This window comes from Podarcis pityusensis, assembly GCF_964106645.2.
Source record: "Podarcis pityusensis genome assembly, chromosome: 15".
Lineage (NCBI taxonomy): Eukaryota > Metazoa > Chordata > Lepidosauria > Squamata > Lacertidae > Podarcis > Podarcis pityusensis.
This window is the reverse complement of record NC_138040.1, coordinates 15,159,980-15,181,831: the sequence shown is the minus strand read 5'-3', so window position 1 is coordinate 15,181,831 and position 21,852 is coordinate 15,159,980. Positions and strand designations below refer to the sequence as shown.

General features: G+C 46.1%; 1 protein-coding gene across 1 annotated transcript; it reads right to left on the bottom strand.

The window, feature by feature from the left end:
- Positions 1-14,700: 14,700 nt before the first annotated feature.
- On the bottom strand, positions 14,701-20,274 carry SUPT4H1 (SPT4 homolog, DSIF elongation factor subunit). The gene is made up of 5 exons (XM_080982309.1): positions 20,100-20,274; positions 18,908-19,014; positions 16,683-16,738; positions 15,967-16,020; positions 14,701-15,053 (listed from the first exon to the last, which is right to left on the bottom strand). The coding sequence occupies exons 1-5, from the start codon at positions 20,166-20,168 to the stop codon at positions 14,986-14,988; spliced, it is 354 nt and encodes a 117-aa protein (XP_080838435.1). The 5' UTR covers positions 20,169-20,274; the 3' UTR covers positions 14,701-14,985.
- Positions 20,275-21,852: the final 1,578 nt, after the last annotated feature.

The following is a 21,852-nucleotide window of genomic DNA, read 5'->3' as shown; positions in this document are numbered from 1 at the left end:
TCCCATTGTTCGGTCCCTGCTCCTGCCAACCTACCAGTTCAAAAGCACATCAAAGTGCAAGTAGATAAATAGGTACCGCTCTGGCGGGAAGGTAAACGGCGTTTCCGTGCGCTGCTCTGGTTCACCAGAAGCGGCTTAGTCATGCTGGCCACATGACCCGGAAGCTGTACACCGGCTCCCTCGGCCAGTAAAGTGAGATGAGCACCGCAACCCCAGAGTCGGCCACGACTGGACCTAATGGTCAGGGGTCCCTTTACCTTTACCTTTATGGATAAGTCATAGTACTGCTCTGTTCTGCCTTGGTCAGATCCCCGCCTGGAGTCATGCTTCCAGTTCTGGGCACCAGAGTTTAATAACAGGAACATGTGCAAAGGAGGGGTGACCAAGATGATCAAGGGTCTGAGAACCAAGCCTTATGAGAAACGGTTGAGGGAGCTGAGTATGTTTAGCCTGGAGAAGAAGAGATGTGATAGCCATCTTCAAATATCTCTAGGGCTGACACACGGAAGATGGAGAAAGCTGTTGTAGAGAGTAAGACCAGGAGAAATGGATTAAAATGGCAAGAAGGGAGATTCCCTGTAAACATCAGGAAGAACTTTTCATGGTGAGAGCTGTTTGACTGTGGAACGAACACCCTCCCCTTTGCTGGAGGTTTATCAACAGAGCTTGGGCGTCCATCTGTCAGGGATTCTTTCACTGTGATTCCTGCACTGCAGGGGGTTGGACTAGATGGGCCCTGGGGAGACTCTATGAACTTTAGATTCCACCTCCCTCACATTTGAAGTCAAACCACTGGTGCATCTTGGCTGTAAATGCACACGCAGGTACACTGAAGCGCCCGGCTTGCTGTCAGGAAGCAGCTGTGAGCCTCAAGGTAAGGACAGAGGGGGGCGTGTTCCAAGAGCGCCCCAATTTTATCTGGTGGAAATGACAGGCTCTGCATCCTGTCCAACATTTCCCAGGTGAAATTAAGGGCAGCCATTTCTCTCCTCAAGGTGCTCTGGCTCTTGCAGTCCATTATTAAAAGATCGCAAAAAAGGGAGAGAAAAACAACATCACAGTGAGTCTGTGAGCGAGTCCAAAACAAAGTCTTCCCAGCACATGAAATGATAGGTGCTGGGTGGTGCCTTGTTGTTTGTGCTTTTTGTATTTTAATTCATCACCTGCCCATCACCCTAAGTTCCCTGGGCGGGCTACGTCTATTTAAGATACAGCATTCAAAACCATTTTTAAGAAGCTCCTTAACCTCTCTCTTTTTCCTTTTCTCTCTCTCTTTTTCACTTTCTCTCTTTTAATTCCTTTTTATCCTTTCCTCTTTCTGTCTGTCTTTCTGTCTTTTTCTCTTCTCTCTCATTTTTGCCTCTGGATTAATGTTTCAGTCTGGACAAAAAAAAAGGGTGACAATAATCTTTGTATTTTTCTGTATAAACTCTAATGATATTTATTTTAAAAAAGCAATTTTTACAATTATAAAAAATGCAATCACAGAAAATAAACATCTAATAAAAACAACAATAACATATAATAAAAAGTAACCAGTTGTTAATATTTAGGCTTCCAAGTCTTTCTGCATTCAAAATCTTCAAGGCTATTAGAGATGTGATGCGACACACACACACACCCATCCCTCAGGAATTTACCGTAACTTCAAGAGTAGGGCTGGCTACTCTTCTTGGGACTGAGGGCCACATTCAGCCGTATCAACATTCTGAGGCCACATGGCAGGTGTGCCCAGAAGCTAGAGACACCACACACTAATTTGTGCAGATCATAAGAAGTGGCCTTATACCAAGTCGAACCCATCTATCTTAGTACCGTCTACACTGGCTGGCAGCAGCTCCCCAGGGTTTCAGATGAGGCATTTTTTCTAGTGCTAAATTAACAATCAATGACTGTTTAAGCAGTAAACCCTGCACAAGTTTGGAGTGGAGTCCCTGAGATGGTTGGATGGCGCCTTGTACACCTTCTTCCGGCAACTCCTGCAGCCAAGCTGGTACCAAACGTATTACTCTGCTTTCCTTTGGACCACATCAGTGAGGCCGAGAGTGGGGTCTTATTGTCTGGGCAGTCCAGGACCTCCATCCACACTGCCCAGGCTTTGGTGATGCTAACGCAGCAGTACGACTTCACCCCCCAAGGCGCACTACATTGTCTCTTAAAACAGGTGGATGCCAGCAACAACAACATATAGCACCAAGTATGAACTTAACTAGGAATATAAAAGAGGGCCAAAATGTGCTGTTAATGTTCCAATTTAGAATAAGCTAGGGTCAATCCGATGTTAGTCCTACGCAGTGTGGAACCATTGAAATTAAGCGACATGCTTAATAGGTCTATCCATTTCAATGAGTTTACTCCGACTATGACCTAGTTTTTACAACCTACCTTACCTCACATTGATTTTTACATATTCTTAAAGCATTGTAAACCCATAGTTTAAGCTTGGCAAAAAGCCCATTTTTTAACTATATTTTTCAATAGATTTATTACATTTATATCCCAGCTTTTCCTCCATTGGAGCTCAAGGTGCCGTACATCGTTTTCACCCTCATTTTATCCCCACAACAACCCTGTGAGGTAGGCTAGGCTGAGAGGCAGCAACTGGCTCACAAGGCCAGCGAGCATCAAGGCTGAGTGAGGATTTGAAGCCTGTTCTCCCAGGCCCTAGTCCAACACACTTAACCACTACACCTTACTGTGAAGTTCCTATATGCTGGTTTTTATGACAATTTCGTGTGATAAGGGAGAATAAATCTATTGTTCACCAAATCTAAGACGTGTCAAATAGGTCATCACAGCAAATCCCCATGATTTAGCCAGCATTTAAATTTGCATTTTTTACTTTGCATTCTCTATTTCCTTGCACGATTCCTTGGCTGAATTGGTAGGGTCTTTTGTGGGTGTGGGGAGAAATTTGCTTAACCCTCTTTGTTAGAGATAGTTCCAGGGAAGCCATCTGAATTGAGAAGAATGAGAACAGAAAGAGGGCAAAGCTGGAACAAGACATCCCCCAAAGCAAAAAAATAAGGGCAGCAATTTAGCTGCTCTACCCTGTGCCCAGATTTCCTATAAATAGCATTGCCACGTGGTGGTTTTTTGGTTTTTTTACCCTGAAACTGCCTTTTACCAGCTGCCTGACACAGAAACTAAGAAGGTTACACTTTGCCAGTTGTGAAGATATGACCGGTGGAAAAAAGACTCCTCTGCTAAATTTTGGTTTGCCAGATCGCTGTTAAAAGATAGAAGGGCAGGATTATTATTATTTTTAAGTTGGCAACATTTCCACTTTTAAAAAGAAACGAGATGGGCTCAAAAGCAGCCTAGAGGTCATCAGAACTCGGACCCTGCCAGTGTGGAGACTGATTGCAGGGGCATGAGAAACACTCTGCTCGTTCTCAGAAGCATTGACTGCATGCCTAAGCCCCAGGCAGCTGCGCAGGACTGGATCTGTGAAGACAAGCAGGAGGGTGGAAGAAGCCTGCAGTTCAAACACTGCGGTAAAATAGGTCACTTGCTCCCTGCTATTCTGACATGCAGAAGCATTAGAGGATGTGCGTTTAAAACGTGCTCATTCTCCCTTCCTCAAATCCTTTAGCCAAAAAGAGAGAGAGAGCACCAGGATTGCTGCTGGCAAAAATTAAAAGGGAAGGTTTTGCAAAGAGAAGGTCTTGCATGAGGAAAGCAATAATACTATACAAACAAACAAAAATGGTGATTTTGTTTGAAAATGGTGCATCAGCCACAAAATGCACACACCTGGAATTTAGCATTTGAAGGCGACCTGGGTGCAACACAGCACTTCATGCTCCTTGGAGGAAATAAAGGTAAAGGTAAAGGGACCCCTGACCATTAGGTCCAGTCGTGGCCGACTCTGGGGTTGCGGCGCTCATCTCGCTTTACTGGCCGAGGGAGCCGGCGTACAGCTTCCGGGTCATGTGGCCAGCATGACTAAGCCGCTTCTGGCAAACCAGAGCAGGGCATGGAAGCGCCGTTTACCTTCCCGCTGGAGCGGTACCTATTTATCTACTTGCACTTTGAGGTGCTTTCGAACTGCTACGTTGGCAGGAGCTGGGACCGAGCAACGGGAGCTCACCCCGTCGCGGGGATTCGAACGGCTGACCTTCTGATCTGCAAGTCCTAGGCTCTGTGGTTTAGCCCACAGCACCACCCGTGTCCCTTGGAGGAAATAGTGGGGTAAAAATTCAATAAAGCATGCAAGAGCTCTGCTGGGTCAGGCCAGTGGCCCACCCAGTCCAACATTGTGTTCTCACAGTGGCTAAGCAGACACATGCAGGAAACCAGCAAGCAGGATCCAAGCCCCAGAGCAGCTCTCTCCCCTCCTGTGGTTCCCAGGAAGTGTTATTCAGAAGTGTTACTGCCTCTGACCATGGAGGCAGAGTCTAGCCATCCTGGGTAGCAGCTGCAATACAAGCTCTATTTTAAATATAAGCTCTGTTTTTAAAAGGTAAAATGGAGAGAAAGGATAAAATGAATTACCGGGGTTGGATTCCAGGAAATCAGGGCAGATCCCCTGATAAACGTGTCCCGGGGGGACACCTGCCAAGCCCCCACTACATGACAGCGCCTTTTCACTTCAAGCCATCACCTGCAGGGTGAAGGGAATTAAGTTCTCGAAGAAAAGCAGAGAGCCAAATGGGAAGTGACGCAGTCAACCCTCAGAACCAGCCCGGCGTGAAAGCACTGACATGACAGGCCCCTCAGGCCAGCCTTGTCAAGGAGGCAAGAGTTAAATGAGCATCTTAGCAGCCAAGGATGAGCCAGAGACAACCAAACCTCATGCCCGCCTTTTGCAAAATTAAAAGCCAGCCACAGCCTGGCACCAGAACACAGAGAGACAGCATCCAGTAATTAAGCTTGTCTGCTTCACCTCCAAGGGGGGAAAAGAGGCCACAGGATGAAGAAGGGGGAAACGACAAAGGCTCACGAGCAAGCGAGACACACCAATGCCTTGCTCATGCGCATGATCACACAAGCCACAGATCTGGCATCTGAAGTGCTCGGCTTGCTGCCTTCAAAAGCGTAAGAATGAGCAGACTTGGTATCCTGATGGTATTCACCCTCCAGTTAATTGCACAATGCAGCATCTTGAAATATCAGCTTGCTGTTCCTCCTCTGCAAAAACAAGGCGCCAGTACTTATGGTAACAGAAGAATGCTCGAGTCCACTGCAGGCACTGTCCAAAAAATGATTAGCAAGGGGAGTATTCCTGGGCAAACACAGACACAGGAAACCAAGAAATATCAAATTGCAACTACTGGGTCATGGAATATGTATCATTGATCTACTTTCTTCTCAAAACAGGGAAGTCACGTTGTACGTATTGGGGGCCTGAGTTTTGGAAACTACAATAACTGGAAGTGAAAACATTTCTGTATCACATTACAGTGGTACCTCAGGTTACATGGGCTTCGGGTTACATACGCTTCAGGTTACAGACTCCGCTAACCCAGAAATAGTACCTCGGGTTAAGGACTTTGCTTCAGGATGAGAACAGAAATCGTGCTCTGGTGGTGTGGCAGCAGCAGGAGGCCCCATTAGCTAAAGTGGTGCTTCAGGTTAAGAACAGTTTCAGGTTAAGAATGGAGCTCCGGAACGAATTAAGTTCTTAACCCGAGGTACCACTGTGAATTACATTACATTACGAGACGATATTATATTATGACATTACGAGACGATATTATATTATGATTAAGTTAATTACCTGCCCTTCACCAACAGGTCCCAGGGAATCTTACAATATGAAATTTAGGATTAAAAACAGTTGAAGTATATTAGATTTGAAATAGCAGGGTGGGTCCTGAAACACACATCTTGGCTGTCAAAGGCTGGGGCAGAACGGTGACATTTGCCCAAAGCTGTATAGTGAAGGTACCAGACTCAGCTCTGCAGGGAGTTCCACAACTCAGGGGCCACCACAGAGAATGCCCCCTCCTGGGCCACCCTCTCCATCCTCTGAGTTAGGTGGGATGACCAAGAGGAAGTATTGTACACACAGAGAGAGAATTCATTATTGCCCTCCCAACAGTATCTCCTACTTTGGCCTTATGGGTTCTGTATATGCTGTTAGATCAAGCTCCTTTCTGATATTAAGAGCTGTGTGACAGAAAAAGGGACTCTCTCAGAAGGTGGTGGGCTCTCCTTCACTGAAGGTTTTTAAATTGAGGTTGGAGAGCTGTCTGTCAGGGATCATTTGGCTGTGATTCCTGCGTGGCAGTGGGTCAAAAAGCTGGCCCATGTGGTGCCTCCCATTTCTACAGTTTTATGATTCCTCTTTTGAGGATTCCACAATCTCTGTCTACAGCAGGGAAAGTGAACCTGGTGCTCCCAATGGAGATTGCTGGACTCTGGCTCCCAGCAGCCAGTATGGTCAATAGTCAGCAATGATAAACATGTACACGACAACAGCATCACGGATGCTACTAGCTCAGAGATGGAAGGGACAACCCCAACAGGGAAGAATGGCAAACCAAGTTAATGGACTGTGCCGAAATGGCCAAATTAACTGGGGAGCTCCAGAACCAAGAAGACAAGAACTTCAAAAAAGGAGAGAAGTTTATAATTTATATACAAGATCATTGTAAGCAGGTTAAAACATTGGCAGGATTTCAAACACACTTGTAATGTAACAGAATGTACAGATAATTTAGAAAGATTAAAAAATTGGAGAAGTATTGATATGCAGTGGAAAATAGGATCAATAGGACCCATGGAGGGGAAGGGGGGAAGTCAGGAGATTCAGAGTAATCTCGATATTTGGATTCGGAATTGGTTTTGTTGTATGTTTATATTCCTGAAGATCAAATAAAAATTTATTTCCAAAATAAAATAAAATAGCAATTATGGGAGCTGTAGTCCAGCAACTACAGATCCCCCTGTTACCATAAAGCACCAATGCTGCAGCAAGCAAAGGCTTTAGCAGCTCAGCCAGCTGCTTGTGGCTGGAAAGCCAGACAGGATGTTTGTGACTGTTGCCATGGGAACAAAGGGGCAGTCCATTCTGTACTGAGCACCGGATGTTAGCTCAGTGTGTGTGTGTCATATGACCCGTACTGGATGTACTTGGGAGGAGTTTTCTTGTTGCTGTTGTTGAGTGCAGACATGATTCTCTGTACTGATGTAAGAGGCAGAAATAAATGATGTAAATAGTTTTCTGTCTGCTTCTTTCCCCTCCCTGGGGACACCAAAGGGGAGAGAGGAAGAACGGTGTGTTCCTCTCATACATCTGAGAAGAATCGCCGGACCTCGCCTGCTTATCAGCAGAGTGGTGGAGACGCAGGGAGGTCGACAGGAATATCTGCCGGTGCCTACGCTTGTGGCACATTCCTCTGACCCAGGCAGAATTCCAACAGTGGTAGCAGAGGATGGTTGCGATTCATCGGACATCTGCATGAGAGGCTGGTGGATTGTCCTCCTCTGCTCCAAGGAGGAAGAGAAGCGTCTGAAAGCAGCCAGAGGCTCCACAGACAGCTGGTGGAAAGAAGAGGTGTTTTCCAGAGCAACAAAGTTCAAGGTATGCTGCTGCATTTCGGGCTAAAAGTGTGAACGCAGGAAGATTAATTCCCTGGTTCACGGAGCTGCGTTTCAAAGAAAACAAAAGCTCCGGAGGAAGAGGCCTGCAGCTTGAAGGCTGATGCCTGCATTCCACAAATTTTTTGTGGTAGATAAGAAGTCCTATTGAAATGCATTGTTGCTAGGTAACGGTCCTGGAAAGTTACTGGCAAAGGGGCTGGACTCTGCGTGTAAGCCTGGGAAAGCGAAACAAAACCAGAGAATGTTTTGGCTACAAGGTTTACGAGCTCTTGGAAGGGACTTTTCAATAGCAGCCTGAGTTTAGCTGCCAGGTGCAAAATGCACAAACAATTTGCAGTTTGCTGCGTGAGAAAGGAAAAAACAACTGTTGGATTTTACAGTTTTGTTTGACATTGTGAGCTGGAGGCTTGGCTTCAAGATGGATGCCAAGAAAGGAGCTTTGCCTTGCCCACCTCCCTTGACCAATGACAATTATTCATCTTGGTCTGTAAAGATGAAGGCCCTGCTGCAGAATCAGAGGCTTTTTGATGTAATTGAAAACCCCATCCCTGCAGCACCAACCGGAGGTTGGGAATCACGGAACGTAAGGGCCAGGACTGCTATAATTCTGTGTGTCTCAGATGATCAGTTGGTGCATGTTCAGCATTTAGAAAATGCGAAAGAGGTATGGGACACGCTGCGTACAACGCATCAGAGAGATGCTGGTTCTTCAGCGTTGCTGTATTTTGAGAAATTGACCAATCTGAGACTTGCGCCTGATGGAGATGTTCAAGCGCACCTGACAGAAATGAAGTTTCTGCGTCAACAGATGGTGGAACGCAATTTTCGTCTTCAGGAGGAAGTGTTTTGCTTCATCATGATAAACAGCCTTAGCCGCACCTACAAGGTTGTTGCCAGTCAGCTTGGTTCCCTACCGGCCGCGCAGCTGACCGCGGAGAGAGTTTGTGCTGTGGTCCTGAATGAACACGACAGACTTGCTGCACTGGAAGAAAAAGACAGGGGGAGGGAAGAACAGAGTTCTAATTCCCCCACTGCTGATGCTACTGGAGAGCATGGTGTAGCATTGAGTGCTGTCCGATGCTACAATTGTGGACAGACTGGGCATCTACAGCGAAACTGTAAGAAGCCGCGCCAGTCAAGAGGAGCAAAGAGCAGCTCTACGAAGCCTGAGGCGTCAGGCAAAAGCCGTACCAAGTGCCAGGTGAAACCTGCAAAGGCTATGATGGCGAAAGGAACCACGCCAGATGTTGGGAACTCGTTCATAATTGACACGGGCGCAACGGTTCACATGTGCCCGCACAGAGGACTGTTTTCGACGTTGAGGAAGCAAAGCTTCACTGTGAAACAGGCCAACGGTCAAGAGTTGGAAGCGACTGGAATTGGGACTGTGTATCTTGAGAGTCTGAACTTGACTATAAGCAATGTTTACCTGGTTCCAGAACTGAGATTTAATCTGCTGAGCGTGTCGCAGATTGCAAAGAAAGGACTGAAACTGTCCTATGATGCTAAAAGCTGCAAGATCTACAAAGATGGAGAACTGTTTCTTACTGCCAAAGAGAAAGATGGACTGTATTTGTTGACTTTTGATCAAAGTGATTACATGAAATGTAATTCTTCTGATGTTTCTAACGAAATCTCTCTCGCAGGCGTGACCAGTGTGAGCACCAGGAAGGTGACTAAGACGAAGAAGGTCGACAGAGCTTTTCAGCGGGTGTATGCTGATGTGATTGGTCCTCTAGAACCATCTAGAGGCGGTGCACGATATTACCTTGTGTGTGTGGATTATTTCACTAATTATTCTTGGGTTTATATGATGGAGAAACCGCAAGAAACTTTAGAAAAGTTTCAGGAGTTTTGTGACAAGGTTAAAAGTATGCATGATGCTAACATTGTCTTTTCACAGATGAGAAGCAAGTTTTTCTGTTACAGAAGTTTCAGAAGTTCCTGGATGGAAAAGGGATAGACCACAAAGTGGCAGTTTCGCAAGAAGCGTGGAACAGAGGGGTCTGTGTAAAAGTGAACAAAGAATTGCAAAAGGGGATGAATGCGCAATTGCTGAGTTCACATTTGCCACATGAATATTGGGCTGAGTCGCTAGCGTCCTATCTTCATGTGTGGTTGAGAAAGGTCTCAACAGAGTTGGGATGTTCTCCTTTTGAGAAGCTGTTCAATAGAAAACCTTCTGTTGCCTATTTTAAGGTTTTCGGGTCTCATGTGAGAACAGAAGCTCCAGGTGGAGTAAAGAATGCCAGAGGCATTTTTGTGGGTTATGAAAAGGGTCTCTACAGAGTAATTTTGTCTGAATCTGGTCAGGTGATTCTCACAAAGTTCCTAGAGAGTGCTCCAGAGCAAGAGCGGGTTGTAGAACAAACTTTTCCCACAGGAAACGATTCAGATGATGATGATGAGTTTGATCTTATTGAGTTCAGTAGTACTGATGATGACAGCGATAGCTCAGACAGCTCAGTTGTCACAGTCATTGAGAGGAAATCTCACATAATGACTAGACCCTCAGAAGAGGAGGATGAACCATTGATTAAGCTTAGTACTGGTTCTCCAGAGAGTTCAAAGGTTGAACCAGTGAGCACAGAGGATCAGAACCTCTTACGTAGGTCTGAGAGAGCAACGAAGGGTGTACCACCCAAGAGGTATTCAAAGGAGTTTGCTAACCTTGCATATGTTGCTATTGTAAACGACCAAGGACAGATTGAAGCTGTGTCTGAGTCAGAGACAAAGGCACAACAGAGAGTTGTTAACCGAGGTAATGCGAAGGCACACAACCAGAGAGGTACATTGGTTAAACCAGTGGCGGGTAGTTCCAAGGGTGGAACTGAAACAACAGGGGAATGTTATAAATATAACAACTGTTTGTTTTCTTCTCTGGATGACGCTTTGCTCGCAGCACACATTGATACTTTAGGGGGAGTATGTTACCATAAAGCACCAATGCTGCAGCAAGCAAAGGCTTTAGCAGCTCAGCCAGCTGCTTGTGGCTGGAAAGCCAGACAGGATGTTTGTGACTGTTGCCATGGGAACAAAGGGGCAGTCCATTCTGTACTGAGCACCGGATGTTAGCTCAGTGTGTGTGTGTCATATGACCCGTACTGGATGTACTTGGGAGGAGTTTTCTTGTTGCTGTTGTTGAGTGCAGACATGATTCTCTGTACTGATGTAAGAGGCAGAAATAAATGATGTAAATAGTTTTCTGTCTGCTTCTTTCCCCTCCCTGGGGACACCAAAGGGGAGAGAGGAAGAACGGTGTGTTCCTCTCATACATCTGAGAAGAATCGCCGGACCTCGCCTGCTTATCAGCAGAGTGGTGGAGACGCAGGGAGGTCGACAGGAATATCTGCCGGTGCCTACGCTTGTGGCACATTCCTCTGACCCAGGCAGAATTCCAACACCCCCCTCCCCACCTGGGCCCTGGAGTTAGGTCACTGTTTTCTTAAATGAACTGGTAAAAAACAAACTCTTTTGGATTCCCAGTGGAGTTGGCTGGGAGCAACTCCACACTAAATATTTTATTTATTCAATTTCTATTGCACCTTTTCCTCCAAGGAGCTCAAGGTGCTGGCCCTGGTTCTTCTCTCCCCCCCCCCCACTCCACACTTAATCCCCACAACCCTGTGAGGTAGGCTAGGCTGAGAGACAGTGACAGGCCTAAGGTCACCCAGTGAGCTTCACAGCTGAGTGGAGATTTGAATCCCTGGTTTTTCAGGTCCTAGTCTAATGCTAACCATTAACAAAACACTAGCTTTTAAAATACCCTTCTAGCCAGCCTGGAGTTCACATATACTAGGATTCATTTTGCATGAGGCAGTAGTCAAGACATGCTCTGTGCCATGAAGCAGACCAGTCCAGGACGATAATTTTTTTTAATCACCTCATTTGCACTTCATGAGAACCAGGATAATGTTTGGAATGAATTTCCAGGAACCCAAATGTGGAAGGACCCCTATTCCTCTGTCCTGGGTTTCAGCACATCTGAGCTGGAGGCTCTTGCCTGAATCCCGAGAGCTGCTGCCAGTCAGTGTGGACAAAACTGAGTTAGATGGACCAGTGCCTGACCAGAGAGTGCCTTGGTGCATGGACAGATATTGCCACCAACATGATGCTAAGTGGGTGGAGTTCCTTGATCCATGCACCTCTTCCCCCATAGCTGCAACGCAGTGTGGGTCTTTCTGATCTGTCACCAGTTCAGAGGATGCTCCAGGGAATACAGTGGTACCTTGGTACTTGAATGGCTTGGCTCCTGAACAAATTGGCTCCGGTTTACGAACGTTTTTCGGAAGCCGAACATCCAACGTGGCTTTCGATTGAGTGCAGGAAGCTCCTGCAGCCTATCGGGCCGCACCTTGGTTTTCAAACTGTTTTGGGAGTCGAATGGACGCCCAGAATGGATTAAGTTTAAGAACCAAGGTACCACTGTATATCTATTTCTCAATTCCTTTCCCCCTCTTCTCCTTTTTAAGCAGAAGTGGGCAATGCTGCTGGACTCCCATCAGCCTAAGTCACTATGACCAATGGCCAGGCATGATGGAAGCTGGGGTTCAGCAACGTCTGGGACCTCGCTGAATCACCAGGGTAGATTAAGTGCTTGGACTGAGAGAGAATAGGGGCAAGGAAAGGCTCCAGAGCTCAGGAGGACCAATTTGAGGACACCAGTGGGGAAAAGGGTGCATGATCATAAGAGCCAGGGTTCAAGTTCCAAGTCCCACCTCCCCACAGACTTGTATTCCTCAATACCTCACGGATGGCCTGAACCCCTCATACCCCAGAGCTTGATCATTCAGATTATCTGCAGGAGCATCATTGCCTATTTCCTGTGTTGGTGAGGCTCATTTGACAGTAACAAGGAACTGAGCCTTTGGTGCCATTGGTCCAGTCCTGTGGAACACACTGCGAACAAAGATTCAGCAGGTGCCTTCTGTGCCAACTTTGGAAACTTCTCTTTCCTCCAGGCATAAGCAGGGAATTAAGAATACACCTTTCCGCAATAATTAACTGATGTGCGTTTTCAACTCTTTTTAAGGGTTTATTGTACGGTTTATTGGATTTTAATGTTGTAAACCACTTTGATATATATTTTTCATGGCATACCAGTACCGTATATAAGTACCGTATTTTTCGCCCTATAGGACGCACCGTCCCATAAGGCTCACCTTGTTTTTTTGGGGGGAAATAAAGGGGAAAAAAATTATTTCCCCCCCCAGGCCCGAGCTTCCCCCGACCCCAGCCCCCATAACAGGCAACTCTCTGCAAGCCGTGGGAGTCCAGCGCTGGGCTCCCGCGCCTTGGAGGAGAGCTGTGCGAAGCCTGGGCGTGCTGAGCTCAGCACTCCCAGCCTTCGGCATGCTGGCAACTCTCCGCAAGCCGCGGGAGCCCGGTGCGGGCTCCCACGGCTTGCGGAGATCTGCGCAAAGCCTGGAGAGCGAGAGGGGTCAGTGTGCACCGACCCCTCTCACTCTCCAGGCTTCAGCGAAAGCCTGCATTCGCCCCATAGGACGCACACACATTTCCCTTTCATTTTTGGAGGGGAAAAAGTGCATCCTATTGGGCGAAAAATACGGTATTTTTAGAAATAAATGAAACTCTGTGGCCTTGGTCAAGTCTCACTTACAGCTGAATACCTGCCCCAAGTGGCTACAAAGGGAAAGGGGAAAAAGTTATGAAATACTGTGTCAAAGAGAAGTTCTATGGCAGGTGTGGGGAACATCTGGGGCCCTCTAGATGTTGCTGGACTACAACTCCCATCATTCCTGACAATGCTGGCTGAAGGGGCTGGTGGGAGTTTGAGTCTGGTAACTGCTGGAGGGCCGCAATACTCCCCACTCCTGTTCCACAGATATGGCTGGAAGTTGTGTGATGTAATGACCGTAATCACTTCTTCAAAAACCAGAAGAATTCAAGAGCCAAGGGTCACTGTGGGTGATAAAAATATAAAATCGGTTTATGGTTGGAAGGCTACAGACCATGGGTAGGCAAACTAAGGCCTGGGGACCCAATCGCCTTCTAAATCCAGCCCATGGACGGTCCGGGAATCAGCGTGTTTTTACATGAGTAGAATGTGTGCTTTTATTTAAAATGCATCTCTGGGTTATTTGTTGGGCATAGGAATTCATTCATCCCACACACACAAAAATAGTCCGGCCCCCACAAGGTCTGAGGGACAGTGGACCGGCCCCCTGCTGAAAAAGTTTGCTGACCCCTGCTATAGACAGTTGCTCCAAGGAACAGTCCTGTACTGCCTCCTAGTGGCCATCATTAGAAATACAGTGCTGGTCATGCATCCATTTCTACCCAAACTATTTCAATTTATGCTCATTTCCCAATGTCTTTTGCCATGTTCAAGATTTCTAAATCATTATCATCATCACCAATTGATTTATCACCTTCTATAAGTAACTGTCTTACGACGATTTGCACACTAAATAACTAAAAACACAAAACAGCAAATACATTTAAAACAAGACGAAAACCTTGGAATCATGGAATTGCAGAGTTGGAAGGGACTGAGTTGGAAGGGATCCCCGGGGGTCATCTAGTCCAGCCCCCTACAATGCAGGAATCACAGCTAAAGAATCTTTAACATGTGGACATCCAATCTCTGTTTAAAAACTTCTAATGAAGCAGATTCCACCACCTTCTGAGGTGGTCCTGTTCCACTGTCAAGCAGCTCCCTCAGAAAGTTCTTCCTAATGTTTCATCGGAATCTCCTTTCTTGTCATTTGAACCCACTGGTTTGGGTTCTCCCCTGCTGCCCCTCTGGGACAGCAGTAACGTGACACCCTCTTCATCTCACCTCTTCCCCGGGCTAAACATACACAGCTCCCTCAACCCTGCCTCATAAGGCTTGGTTTCCAGGCCCTTAATTATCGTTGGTCACCCTCCCCAGCACACCTTAACTAAGTAGAGGCTCTTGGGGCTGCTGGACAACACCTCATTCTCTGGGACCATGGGCCATCCTGCCTGCAGCTGATGGGAGTGCAGTCCAGCAATCTAGAGGGCCACTTTCCACACAAAAAATAGCACATCCATATCAGAACAAAACCTGCTGCCTAAGTCCATGCTTAACAGAAGTCCCCACCACCCCCACTTTCAGCTCTATATGTTTTGCAGATGGCAAGGGAAACAGCAAACGTCAGGATGTGAATTTCTGACACCATAACCAAATTTATTAGGCATATTTACAGAAATCGCCAACACTTAAACTTCTGCCGCTCCTACTTACAGCCTCTCAGGAAGGCCCCTCTCTAGCTCAGCTAGCAGGGAGGAGGATGGTGCAGTCAGTCCACTCTTGATCCCCAGACAAAGACCCCACACCCACAAAGAGATCTTTGTTTCTTAACGTTAGGCCAGTTCTGAGCAGGAGTCTCTTCTGAAATGGAGGCCTGTGTGGGCATCAATTGAGGGGTGGGTGGGAACGCCTCCTCCTTAGGTCTTTATGGCTGTGTCCCGAGACTTGTAGGCCACACCGCGACTCTTCAGTTCCCGGACGATGCCTGCAGCAATAAAAAAGCATGACATATGTTTAAGGGGTGGGGAGAAGAGGCAAGGAAGTAAAAGGAAAAGGTATGTGGCATTAGCAACCCTGCAGCTAGCTAATTAGCAAAACCCAAGAAAAAGATTATTCCCAAAGCTTTGTCATAGTGGGTTTTATCTACATCTCTGCGTGCAAGCATCACATCCTGAAACTGCAAATTTCCTAACCAGCTGCAAGGTTAATCATGGTGACCAATTATACTCTTTCTGTAAGCCTAGTTCTTCCTTTTCCTCCCCCATTATATACATAAAATAAGATAAGAAGAGCCTGCTGGATTAGGCCAATGGCCCATCGAGATCAGTATCCTGTTCGCACAATGCCAAGCAAACACATTTTCTGGGAAACCCTCAGGCAGGATTTGAGCACCAGAGCACTCCTGCAGTTTCCAGCAACTGGTAGCATTGCTGCCCCCAACTGTGAAAGCAGAGCATAGCCATCAAGGATGGTAGACATTGATTGCCCTTTCCTCAATGCTTTTTTAAAAGCCATCCAGTTGCTGGCCATCGTTACCTCCTGTGGGAGTGAGTTCCATAGTTTAACTATGCACTGCACGATGACTTTCTTTTGTCTGTCCTGAAACTTCCAAAATTCAGCTTCATTAAATGTCCATGAGTTCTAGTGATATTATGCAAGCTCTTCCCCTCAAGACAGAAATGCCCAGATGAGCACAGGTTCAGTAGCAAAAATGGTGGAAATATCTGAGGTTATCAACCCAGGTTGACCTCATGTCCAGCTTGTTGGCTTCTCATTAGAGGATCTAGGTGGCCAGAAGAGGATGCTGGACTAAAAGGGTCCCCTTGGGCCTGACTGAGCAGCTTATCTTCGTGAGCAAGGAAAGACTTTTAATTCTTACTAAAAGCCTGGCAAGTTACCTTGGGGCAGGCGGCCAGTCACAGACACTGCATACACACCGGGCTTGAAGTTACCTGGGGGAAGAGAACACGCTCTGGTTAGAACTTCTTAAACCAACAACTTTATGAAAAGGGAGCCTGGGCTATCCTGAACGGCAATGAAGAAACACAGACAAAAACACTCTTACTCCCCACCTTGGTAAGCCCACAGGGCTGCTGTGAGGAAAACTGAGAATCAAACCACTGCAAAAAGGGTTTAAAGAAAGTAATACAGTGGTACCTCTGGTTAAGTACTTAATTCGTTCTGGAGGTCCGTTCTTAACCTGAAACTGTTCTTAACCTGAAGCACCACTTTAGCTAATGGGGCCTCCTGCTGCCGCCGCGCCGCCGGAGCATGATTTCTGTTCTGATCCTGAAGCAAAGTTCTTAACCCAAGGTACTATTTCTGGGTTAGCGGAGTCTGTAACCTGAAGCGTATGTAACCCGAGGTACCACTGTAATAGGATTTGGGGGGGGTGTGTGGAAGGTCCCCAGGTGTGTGTGGCAAAACAATGGAAGAGGTTATAAAAAGCTGCTTCAATTGCAAATGGTAGCAGACCAAAAGGGAAACACAGAGGAAACAGCAAACCGCCTGAAGATTTACAGCCAATTCCAGAGAAACAGGGTTAATCTGCCTTTTCATTTGCCATAATTATGCTGAAGGCGGAGTGCGAGAGGACACAAAGGGGTGGACTTACTGATTCTCTGCCACTTGGAGACCCAGCTGTCCTCAGGGCTCATCATGGCAATAATGCTGCAAGAGGACAGGGAGAGTTAGAACTGCAGGAACATGTCACACCAACTACGCTTACTCTGAGGATGAGGCACGCTTGGGTTTCAGCCTGAAAGGGTCCCTCACCTCACTCATCCACAGAGAACACTGCTTGTTGACCTTGAATGTACAGTGGTACCTCGCAAGACAAAATTAATCCGTTCCACGAGTCTCTTCGTCTTGCAGTTCTTTCGTCTTGCGAAGCACGGCTATTAACGGCTTAGCGGCTTTAAGAAAAAGGAAACAAACTCACAAGAACTCGCAAGACGTTTCGTCTTGCGAAGCAAGCCCATAGGGAAATTCGTCTTGCGGAACGACTCAAAAAACGAAAAACTCTTTCGTCTTGCGCGTTTTTCGTCTTGCGAGGCATTCGTCTTGCGAGGTACCACTGTACAAGGCTGCTTTATACAATGGGTCCATCTAACCCAGCACTGTTTATTTTGACTGGCAGCAACTCTCAGGAGGTCTTAAACAAAAGTAATTTCCTGCTCATTATCTGGAGATTTTCATAGCACATGCTTTGCCAATGAACTCTCCTCACTGCATACATCCAATGCCCACAAAGGCACCAAGAATGATCAAAAGCAACCAGTATTCCAGCCTTCTTGGGAACTTGCCTTCTTGGGGCTAATATACTAACAGGGCTACTACTCTATTATGTGTCTAAAGCAGGTGTGGGGAATCTTTGGCCCCCCCAGGTATTGCTGAACACTAACTCCCATCAGCCCTGGAAAGCATGGCCATTGCCCTGGGAAGATGGGTGGTTTAGTTCAGCAACAAAATCTCTTTCCTGACTCGGAAACCATCATTGAATTTTGAAAACAGTAGCATCATCTTTTCATACCTAAATTCACTGGTTTCCTGAACTTGTCTATTATTTCTAGGCAGAGGAGAGGGCAACTCTTTGATTCTTTTCCTGTCCCATACAAGAGGCCACGGGGCTCAGTTACACAATCCAGATGTAGGGAGAATTATTAGGCTGAGAGGTAGGCAACTGCTCCTCTTTGCCTGTGTCAGTTGCCTCCCCTTGCACATGAGCCCAGCTCATTCCAACATCTTGCATCTCTAAGGAACTTGGCTTCCTACTTAACACTGCATACCATGGATAATTGCCCTGCTATCATTTTCATGGTCATTCAGCTGGATGAAGAGACACCAGTCAAAAAACCCTTGGTCTTGTCATTGGCTGCTTACACTCAAATGACCAAAAAACCCTACCAGAAAAATGGCTGTGGGTGCCACACCACAGCCAAGCAGACATTGCAACCTAGTGTGTTTAATGCTTGCCCCAAGCCTAATATCAGCAAGGGATGAGTAGTGTGGTAGAAAAGGTATTGATAGATAGCCTAAGATGTAAAGGCAGTGTGAAGAGGATATTGGGTGAAAGGATGTTGTAAGCCAAGATGTCTGTGAAGAAGTATGAAGGAATTTGCTAATAGATGAATCTATGACCTTGTTCTGCAATGTTACTTTTCCTCTTTTGATAGGGTTGTTAGCTAACTGCAACCTCTGCTTATTACATGACTTAAATTTCTACACATGTGTAAACATAATGCCTCTATATAAGCCCATGTAACTTATAGGCCTATGGACTCCACTTCTTTGGGTTCCTAAGCAGCTGCTGTTGTTCTAACCAAGCAAAGCTGTCTTAAAGCATCACAGCTGGGTGTGGTTTGGGTGTGGTTAACTGAAAAAAATCCGCTGCAGTACGATGTGAATGCCAGAGAAGACTGCAGGCACATGGGTGGCCCCTGCTCTAGCCAACCTTTTTTTGGGAGGGATTTCTATAAGTTCTTTTAAGTAAATATTGCATTTTTATTCAGTCATACCTTGGATCCCAAATGCCCTGGAACTCAGACGTTTTGGCTCCGAACACCGCAAAACCGGAAGTGATTGTTCCAGTTTGCAAACGTTCTTTTGGAACCCAAACGTCCGACGGGGCTTCCACGACTTCTGATTGGCTGCAGGCTGATTCCTGCAGCCAATCAGAAGCTGCAGTTTGGTTTCCGAACGTTTTGGAACTCGAAAGAACTTTTGGAATGGATTCTATTCGACTTCCAAGGTATGACTGTATTGTTGTATGCTGCATTGGGACCTTCTGGTCAAGCAGGTGTAAGAAATCCAATAAATAATAATAGCAAGCAGACTCACCCATCAAAGGAAGAGCTGGTGCAATCATAAACCATCTCACGGTTCCCCTTCATCTGCAGGTAGGAGTCACAGTTGTCACAACCATCAAACTCAAATTGGTCAATGGTCTGAAGAGCAAGATGAAATTAAATCAGGAAAAGGAACTCGAAAGGAAGTTTCTACAACTAGAGGTTGAATAAAACAAACAAAAAAACCTGCTGGAGCACAACCTTTTCAAGGAATCATTCCATTATTTCCTCACAAGGCAACTAATGAGAATTATTATAAGTAAATACATTTCTAAAACTTGTAAAAAAAACAAAAAAGTAAGCACATGAAACCAATCCAGACACCAACCCTGTGGCCAAATCAAAATGTATTATATGGGCGCTTGGTTTATTGTGATTGTTTTATTGATAAGTAAATAAATAAATAAATAAATAATGAATGGCATGCACCTCTCATACATCTATCCACTTATTAGGTGAGTTGTAAATAAAGTCAAGTCAGGCTAAAGACCTGTCAAAATAAAATTTTCAGAATCTTTGCCCCGATAGTGATAGGACATCACTATCAGGACAGGGTCCGGGTGCTGACAAGACTGGGGAACTGGCCTCCAAAGAGTCTCAAGGTCCTGCCCCAGAAGGGATCCTTCATACAGAGTGTTAAGTCTGAGAGCCAGTGGTGGTGTTATGGTCAGACTGTTATACTAGAGCCTTGGAGACAAGGGTTAAAATCCCTGACTCGGCCATGAGGCTCGATGCCTAGCTCACCTCACAGGGTTGTAGTGGGGATTAAATGAGGAGGGGCAGAACCATGTACACCCCCTTGAGAACTTTGGAAGAGAAAGTGACATATACATTCAACACAATAAGTAATTAAATACTTATTAGTTGGTGTCTAAGGTGCTGGGGGAAAACTGGACAATTTTTTAAATTATTATTTACTTTAATTAAATACAGTACAGTAATAACTCTAGCAAATTCTGCCATGAGCCACAATGGCTAAACCAGAAGCTCCATGGTCTGGAAGCACACCGTGAACAGGCAACAAGGGTTGGGGAACAGAAGGAGCTCCCCCACCCTGCTTTGTAGGGGGATCCCCAGGGGCAAAGGATCCACACTGGCTCCCTCCAGGATGGTTCCCCGTAATTAAAAACAGGGGCTTCCGGTTTATCCGGAAGTGGAACCGGACAACATACACACTCACTCACCTTCACAAGCGAGCAGAGCAGGCAGGCCCGCAAGTGACGCAGGTCTTTGGGCACCGTCTCCAGAGCCATGGCGGCGACCGACCGACCAGCAGCGAACGGGTCCGGCTTTAGAAAGGAAGAAATAAACAAAGGGATGGAGTGACGGAACGCGTCACTTCTGCTGCGACAACACACTACTTCCGGCCCCTCTGCCCACCCAACAGAAGCTCTATGGTTCCATCGCTTTCCCCTCCTGCACACACTCTCGCCTGCCTAATCTCTTTGTGCGCACGCGCTCAGTTCCTCGCGCGAGCTGGCGGGCTTCGGCGAAATCGCTCCTCCCTTGTTGCCTTGGCGACGGCTCGCGGCAGTCGTTTTATTCGACGGCGGCTCTCGCGCGTGCGCCTTCTTGGGTGTAGCGACCGTTTTGTGGTTGTGAAGTGAGGGGGAGGCGGGGGAGGGGACAGGAGTTTCGCGCCCAAATAAAATAAAAACATTTCAGGAGTGTTTCCTCAGCGAAAGTTTCCTCACAGAAACTGTATCGCCTTAAAAATGAAAGCACAGCGCTGGAACCTCTTTTTAAATTCTAATTTTTAGGTTATTCGAAATCAGTTTAAAAACACACACAAAAACACCAGAAATGGTCCTGATGTGAATTTGTGGGGGGAGTGGGGGAATCCTCTCATCGCCATTGCTGTATTTATTATTAAAAATAACTTCATATTGGTTTTTTCCCCACTTTTTGTATGTTGAGAAACTTAATGTTTTGAGATGAAAAAAGCTTTCCCTGCATAACTCAGAAATGAGAAATATGTACATTATGCATATATAATATGCATGCATGTTATAAATGTGCATTAACTCCAGACCAGCTTAATTAAAGACGTTCTGAAGCAAATTGTAATAAAAATTAAAAAAAAGATGGAGAGGGGTTTTAATGCTATTTTAAAAAAAAGATTTTCATTTGTTATTGCTCCCAACTTTGTACGTTGATATTTTGTGATAAAATTGAAACCGCTTTCCCCAAAAAATATTTATCTCAGAAAACAGAAAATGGTTTGATGCATATATATATATCACACACTCATAAAGAACCCCTGTACATATCGCTTACTCTAAAGTAAGCTCCACAGTGTTCAGTGGTGCTTACTTCTAAGTAAGCAGACGGATTCCATGCACACACTTTCTTGGGGCTTGGAAAGATAAATAGGGGATACCTAGCTGTAATACTAAACTGAACAGAGTGGAACCTACTCCTGAATAAAGACACATGGACTGGACTGGAAGAATAAGACGGCCCAATAGCTGAGGCAGCAGAGGCAAGGTTTTGGATGGAGAATTTGGGGGTTTTCTTAACACCAGGCTAGAAGAGGGTCAGATCTGGCCAATGCGGTTAAATGGGAAGGGCTGTAGCTCAGTGACAGAGCATCTGCTTTGTGTGCAGAAAGTCCCAAGTTCAATCCCTGGCACCTCCAGGTAGGGTTGGGAGAGATCTCCATCTGAGACCCTGAAGAGCTGCTGCCAATCAGTGCAGACAATAGTGACCTAGTCCTAGATGGACCAATGGTCTGATTCAGTATAAGGAAGCTTACTATATCATCCTTTATGTAAGGTTACCAGATTTATTTCAAAGAATCCGGGGACACCCTTTTTTTTACGAGAAAAAAATTATTAAAAAGAAAAGAAGTAATATCTTCTCTTCTGTGGTCTCCTCCGTTACTCGGCCTTCCTCCGGGCCCCGGCCTGCTCTCTTGGAGCGCTTGCTGCCATGGAG